The sequence below is a fragment of the Toxorhynchites rutilus genome, chromosome 2, assembly GCF_029784135.1.
Source record: "Toxorhynchites rutilus septentrionalis strain SRP chromosome 2, ASM2978413v1, whole genome shotgun sequence".
NCBI lineage: Eukaryota > Metazoa > Arthropoda > Insecta > Diptera > Culicidae > Toxorhynchites > Toxorhynchites rutilus.
Genome location: NC_073745.1, coordinates 259,406,187 through 259,413,783, shown reverse-complemented (window position 1 = coordinate 259,413,783; position 7,597 = coordinate 259,406,187). Strand labels below are relative to the sequence as shown.

The 7,597-nt window shown below is 38.4% G+C and overlaps 1 protein-coding gene across 4 annotated transcripts in view; it reads right to left on the bottom strand.

The window, feature by feature from the left end:
* Nucleotides 1-6,490: 6,490 nt before the first annotated feature.
* Nucleotides 6,491-7,597, bottom strand: part of LOC129765032 (uncharacterized) — a 57,309-nt gene continuing 56,202 nt past the window's right edge. For all 4 annotated transcript variants that reach the window (XM_055764839.1, XM_055764837.1, XM_055764835.1 and 1 more), the window contains 3 exons: nt 6,998-7,569; nt 6,729-6,939; nt 6,491-6,669 (listed from right to left, as the gene is read on the bottom strand). In XM_055764839.1, the coding sequence (XP_055620814.1) occupies nt 6,539-6,669; nt 6,729-6,939; nt 6,998-7,569 (914 nt within the window). In that variant the 3' untranslated portion in view covers nt 6,491-6,538. The remainder of the gene's footprint in view (nt 6,670-6,728; nt 6,940-6,997; nt 7,570-7,597) is intronic.

Sequence of the window (7,597 nt, the reverse complement as noted above, 5' to 3'; positions counted from 1 at the left end):
TGCCTTCATTATTTTCATTTCCAAACATCGGTGCCGTGCATATTTTTTCGTAATGGAATCGTCGAATTTACAGACACGTCCATTTTAGACTTAATTAAAGAAGTCGAGCAAAGAAATTGTAAGGGGTTGTATATAGGACACGACCGCATATTTTCGACGTAACAAAAGTACTCACTACCAAAAAACAGGAAGTGGGTTATATCTATGGTATAACCGCAAGGGTGACGTAGGACTATCGTTGATTTAGAGATCATTTGTTTAAAGTTGAATCTAAATCCATTCTTAATGAATGAATAAATGAATATTTGGGAGACTTCGAAAACGAGAGCGTTACGTTGGAGGCACAAGGATTTATGCATCCAATATAGGATACGAAAAACCTTGTTCTGAAGAATAATCTTCAGAAGCTAACCTGCTAACTGTACTTGATTGACAGATCACAAACCCAAATGTATTATATGGATATTTTATGGATAGAAAACATTAAAATAAACTCTTTCACATGAATGTAATTTTAAATTCCCAGAGGAACTGGCTGATTATTTCCCAACAATGATTAGATCTTTCCGGAACTTTCTCGATGCTGAATGGCATCCAAACGGAAAGAGTTCTGCGCGTGTATGTGTCGATCCTTCGCCGTCCACCTCCTCCAGCACGTTAGGCAACGATGTTGTCTTGTCGATGTCCTCACGAAAAATTAATGTGTCTCACCACCAGAATATCGCTTAAGTATGCTTTTTGTGTGTGATTGAATCGAGAGAAGGTGTGGTTTACGATGGCAATTTGGAAGGCAAACTAGAGGGGAATGAACTCTCTGAGCTCGGAACTTTCGGCGACTGAGCAATAATCGATTGCGGGCGTATGCAATATTGGATACGGAAATATCCTACTGATGGGGGAGAATAATCTTCAGAAGCTATCCTGTTAATTGCGATTGATTGAAAAACCACAAAACCAAATGTATTTGGTCACAGTGTTACATGGATAGAAAACATTAAAATAAACTCTTTCGCATGAATGTATTTTTAAATTCCCAGAGGAACTGGCAGATTATTTTCAGTAACGATTAGATATTTCCACATTTTCCTCGATACTGGAAGCCCACCTGTGGTTAATGCTAACTCGATAACCATCTGTTACTAGCACTTTTTTTTTTTTTTTAATTCGTTTATTTTTACAGGCTCAGTTACTTAAATTTAAAGGAGCCGAATTCTTAAATATAATTTTAAAACTATGTATATAAACAATTTTCTTACATCTATGGTTAGTAAGGTGGAAAACCGATTACTCGCGGTGTACTCGAGTTTAGGAGGGTGACATATTTTTAGGAGAAGGATGGGATATAAGGAAATTGTAACAATGTTGATGAACACTCAATTTATAAATCTGTTAATAGCACTTGATTGAAACATATTTGGTCACAGTGTTACATAGATAGAAAACATTCAAATAAACTCTTTCACATGAATGTATTTTTAAATTCCCAGAGGAACTGGCAGATTATTTTCCGGATCTTTCTCGATGCTGAATGGCATCCAAACGGAAAGAATTCCGTGCGTGTATGTGTGTGTGTAGCGGCTGCTTCGATGGTCACCTTCTCTTCTCCTGAAGGATCGGCTTCTCTGTGCTCCCTCACAGGTTCAAACAAACTGCCTGCGTTTCAGGGCAGATCTCGATCCTTCGCCGTCCAGCACCCTCAGCAACGATGCTGTCTTGTCGATGTCCTCACGAAAAATGAATGCGTCTCACCACCAGAATATCGCTTAAGTATGCTTTTTGTGCGTGATTGAATCGAGAGAAGGCGTGGTTTACGATGGCAATTTGGAAGGCAAACTAGAGGGGAATGAACTCTCTGAGCACGGAACTTTCGGCGACTGAGCAATAATCGATTGCGGGCGCATACAATATTGGATACGGAAATATCCTACTGATGGGGAAGAATAATCTTCAGAAGCTATTCTGTTAATTGCGATTGATTGAAAAACCACAAAACCAAATGTATTTGGTCACAGTATTACATGGATAGAAAACATTAAAATAAACTCTTTCACATGAATGTATTTTTAAATTCCCAGAGGAACTGGCAGATTATTTTCAGTAACGATTAGATATTTCCACATTTTCCTCGATACTGGAAGCCCACCTGTGGTTAATGCTAATTCGATAACCATCTGTTAATAGCACTTGCTTGAAACATATTTGGTCACAGTGTTACATGGATAGAAAACATTCAAATAAACTTTTTCACATGAATGTATTTTTAAATTCCCAGAGGAACTGACAGATTATTTTCAGTGACGATTAGATATTTCCACATTTTCCTCGATACTGGAAGCCCACCAGTGGTTAATACTAACTCGATAACCACCTGTTAATAGTACATGATTGAAAAATATTTGGTCACAGTGTTACATGAATAGAAAACATTAAAATAAACTCTTTCACATGAATGTAATTTTAAATTCCCAGAGGAACTGGCAGATTATTTTCAGTAACGATTAGATATTTCCACATTTTCTCGATACTGGAAGCCCACCATTGGTTAATACTAATTCGATAACCACCTGTTAATAGCACTTGATTGAAACATATTTGGTCACAGTGTTACATGGATAGAAAACATTAAAATAAACTCTCAAAGGGGGTCTCCGTAGCCACATTGGTTGCGCGTTCGCTTAGTAAGCGATCGATCGTGAGTTCAAAACTCAGGGCCCTCATTGACCTTCTTTGTTTTGTTACAGAATAACTACGTCCACGCAACAATCATCAGCGATAGAGATCGATCTACGGTCGAAATAAGATCGATTCATCCATGCAACTGCTCCTGCTCTGTAAGACACATCGGGCTGCTGTTCTATAAATAACTCAACAATGATCAATCAACTGTCTCCGCTGTCCGGTGGTCTAACTGGATAATGGAAGAACAGAAAGGATACTCTTACTAAATGGTTACTGTGTAAATGTACCATATGTAATGGTATAGAAGAAATACTGGCGAATGGCAACTGTGTAATGTGCTAATTATAGATATGATAACCATGTGACATGTACACGATTAAAATTCGGCTCTGTTACAGCTAAAATGCTAATGAGCCTTAAATAAATAAATGGGATAAACAAAAAAAATCAAAACTTAGAGCGCTTTGAGGCACCCCTAAATTATGTCTGATTGAGCTGAAACTTCGCACAAATCATTTTTTGGGCTAATAAACAAAATGTACATGGTCGGTTTCTGAAATTCGATGATGAATTTTTTCCCATACATCCATTGCCATCCTAATATCGACATGTACTGTCACACGTTATTCAAATCATTTCTTCCTCGGTTGTCTTCGTTTGTAGTTAAGTTATTCATGGAGCAACTGTAGAGAGTTTCTGTGAAATTTATTCCATCTTTAATTCTCACATAACTATGCAGAATACAGCAAGCTTTAATAATTGGAACACAAAAATTTATATTGACATCAATTGGTCGGTGAAAAGTACGGCATTTGTTAACAAGAATCCCAGAAGTACACTCAACCATTTATCGAGCTCTCGTATGGTTGTACAGGCAAACCTTTTTTTTGTGCGGGGGATAGGGACCGCAAAAAAAAACCGCACAACAAAAAAAATCGCACAAAAAAATTCGCACAAAAAAAAACCGCACAAAAGCAGGATTTACTGTAGTTGAAAATTTGATTGATGTAGTTTAAATTTCTTTTTGCATAGGGACGTAATATATGATTCGCAAGTCCAAACGCCTCATCCCCTACGACAGAGAATGGCATAACATCTCCATAATCATCATTAGGCAACTGTCTTCCAGAGGGAATGTTTAATAGGTTTTCCGAAAGCCGTTTATCCGTTTCTGATGAATTAAATTTTTCCGAATCACTAACTGTTCCATAAGAACCAACGTCAATGTATAAAAAATTGATAATCCATCTGAGCGAATTTTCCCGAAAGCGGGACAATTTTGCAGCGAAAGATAACCATCTATCATCAGATAGCATTGAACAGATAATGTTTATAAATCGAAATATGTAATGAAGATTAATGTGATGGAAATATATCAGAGAAAACCTTCAGTAAAGTAAAATTCACTAAAACATCACTTGATCTAAGCAAGGCGTTTGATCGAGCGTGGAGGTACCCAGTGTTGAAGAGTCTTTTCGACTGGGGGATTCGCGGTCGACTAGCTTTCTAATTTTCTAAAAAATAGTACTTTCTGCACCATAAACACTCTAGTCAACACTAAATCTTCGTTAAAGTTACGAGAAATAGAAATTCCTCAAGGCTCAGTTATATCATCAATCCTTTCCATGATTATTATGCAATCCCTTTTTGCGAAAATTCCAGAAAATTTTGAAATCCTTGTTTATGCAGACGACATTGTACTAGTTTCTGTTAGCGTCGCTACATCAGAAACAAGAAAAAGACTTCAGTAAACAATTGATTCCGTTCAAAACTGGGCCTAAAACAGAGGTTTCGAAATATTCCGGGAACAATCCAAATTACTGCAAAGCTTAATTCAAGGTGTCAAACCCCAAAATTTTCGAAACCCAGATGCTCTCAGCTAAAACTCTACTTGGAGTAACTTTTGACTAGGAACTTTTTTTCGTACCACACGCTCAGACGATCAAAAAAGATGCCCATAATAGCCCATAGTCAATTTCTGGCAACGTAGCTCCCAGACATAGGGAGACACTATTACGAATAGTGAACGCTTGATTAGTTCCAAAAATCCTCTACGGAGTTAGCTTCCTCAAACGTGGCGGAAAAATCATTCCAAATCGATATATAATAGAGGAACAAAGATAGCCATCGGTACCTTTGTTACAAATTCTACCATATTCATTTAAAAAAATTAGCTGATTTCGGATGACGATGAGAAAAAATCTACAAAAAATAAAATAATGGATCAAAATTTTCTTGGATGGCACATTTATTAAGTCTTCTAAAAAATATTCGACACCCTGACGGGTAGTATTACGGTAAATGACCGGAACCTTGGCTAGAATTGATGGAAAGATAAATGTCAGCATGTTCTTAGGATCTTTCGTGGCCTTGGCCTTGGACGATTAGGCTACCTTGCACTCGGTTTCCCTCATCTTCTGCACTCTACGGTTGCGCCGCACTGTTAGAAACTGGCAGTATGAACAAAGTATCGGACGCAGCTGTTTTTAAGTTTTCACATAGACTGCTGCAAATCAACTGGTAAGGACGTCGATGCTTTTTTTAATAAAGAAAAAAAATAATAAAACAATGAAAAAATTGTAAGGGGTTGTATCTGGGACACGACCGCATATTTTCGACGTAGAACTACTCAATTATATTATGCAATCCACTTGTTTACCACTTCGAATATTATTTTAGAATGCCTCGAAATATTTGTAATAGATTATGTTCTTCGTTACAAACAAATTTGATGAACGTCGTTTTACGTTTGATATGATGCCTAGGACTACCAAATTATTTAAACGGAAAAATTGTATAACGATCATTGTGTTTTACATTTCCCTCTGAAATTATTTCAAATCTCATGTTTATGTAGTTCTCGAACCGCGAAAGTTCATTCACCTCTAGTATCTGAAATGACGATTTTCCCAGGCTTCTCAGTTAAAAAGTACGTTTTAGGGAAACATATCCCGGTCTGCACAAAGACAAGCGAGTACAAAACACCAAAAATTACCCCCGACTTGCATGTATTTGCAAAGCGGATTCCCCTAGGCACATTGATTTTGAAGTCCGTGTTAGGGAAACACAGCTCGGTGGGACTGACTTGCATGTATATTTGCAAGGCGGATATCCACAGGTACACCTATTTTAATGTCTGTGTTGGGGAAACGTAATCGGGCCAATCAAAACTTGGCAGTTAGGGCGTTTAGATATGGCTTGACATTTTACAGTTATTCAATTGTTCATCTCATGAAAAATAACATTTTATCAATTGTGATAGACGCGTAGAAATATTTCCTATCAATTGATGTAAACATGTTTCCGATCTGTTAAGAAATGTTCGAGTTATAAGCATTCGAAATACGGGTAGGATTAGCACACAAATTGGCAGAACAAATGAATGGGAAAAAAGGAAGTTCTCCCAGTTTTCATGAATTCAAACCGTTTAGAGATTAGCGAATAGTAATGTATAGCATATCAAACAAATCTTAGAGAATTTCCGATCCCATTGGTATACAAATAATGAGAATTCGTTCACAGTGAAAATAGTTATTAACGTTAACTTCATTTCATAAAAACGTGACCTGTTTTTTTCTGATTTGGCACCCTTCCTGAAAGACGTAGTTCTACGTCAAAAAAGAAACAAAATAACATCGGAGACGAATGAATCGTAAAAAAAAAGTTGCTACTTTGCTTCAGTATGGATCAGTTACGCCATTCAGCGCGTTGCTTTCATTGATATCGATAAATGAAACACATTCGCAACACAAGCTCCACCCTTTCCGCAAATTTGCACCGGATTAGAATATAAAAAGATTTAATTTGCTCTAATAAACTTACAATATATTTCATGACAATGAATAATTGCTGAGGTGTTCTAACCCGTCTGTTGGGTAGATGTTACATTACAAACGTTTTGTGTGTACGCTAGACGGAATCCTCGATTAGCTGCATCTGGACTCTCATTATCATCCCAAACCACATAAACAACAAATGGCTTGATTTGACCTAGAACATGATCGAAGATACAGATAAAATTCATTCAAAAGGTTCGAAAACACACTTACTCGTCACCGGAAACAACCCCAATCCGCAGAATCGATCAGTGAACACAGCACCGAGAGCATTCTGGTCAGTGACAATCGGATCAGGAATCACCACATAGTCTGTGATGCAATCTGCACCGTTTTGTCCGAACGCTCCCTGTCCGATGAGAGTGGGATCAATCACGCCCGCATCGCCGGATACTGTAAACGCGTACTGAGCTGCACTAGAAGGCTGATGAGATGGAATGTTATCATTTCGTCATCAACTGCGCAATTGAATCAAGACTTACCAAACTATAGGTGATCGAGCATCTGTTAGGTCCCGCTCGAATACAGATTCCGTAGCGCTGATTAGCGATTTGTCTTGAACCCGTGGCCCCTAGAGAGTTCAGGTTAGGGTTGGCTCCGAACCCATAGTTGAAACTGCTTATGGTACCACTCAACCCAAAGTGGTACTGCAAACAACCCTCTGGAGCACGGAATTCGGAAGCACAGGCAATTTGGGACAGCTGAAGATTCCATTGTCTGCTAAAAGCTACCGCAGCAGTTGTGGCCACCTGTATTGTGATTGGATTTATTCCGTTAAAGTTCACATATACATGTTGGCCAGAGTTCTCGCCACATATTGGCTGAACGTTGGAACTACCACCAGTGATGGTCAGTACATCCGTAAGACAGAATCCATCGCCGTCAGGTTGCGCCAAACTCAGCGATCTAAAATCTATTCTCAACTGGCAGACCGATGAACTGCAAGGGTAGATAGTGAATGTGCAAGTTCCACCCTCGTTGACCGCCGATGGATAGCCAAAGTTGGAAAAGTAGGTGCTGTTGAGATTTGTGGATCCTCCACAAGTTCCCGTCACTACGATTTTCGGAAATGGCCGAGGTGA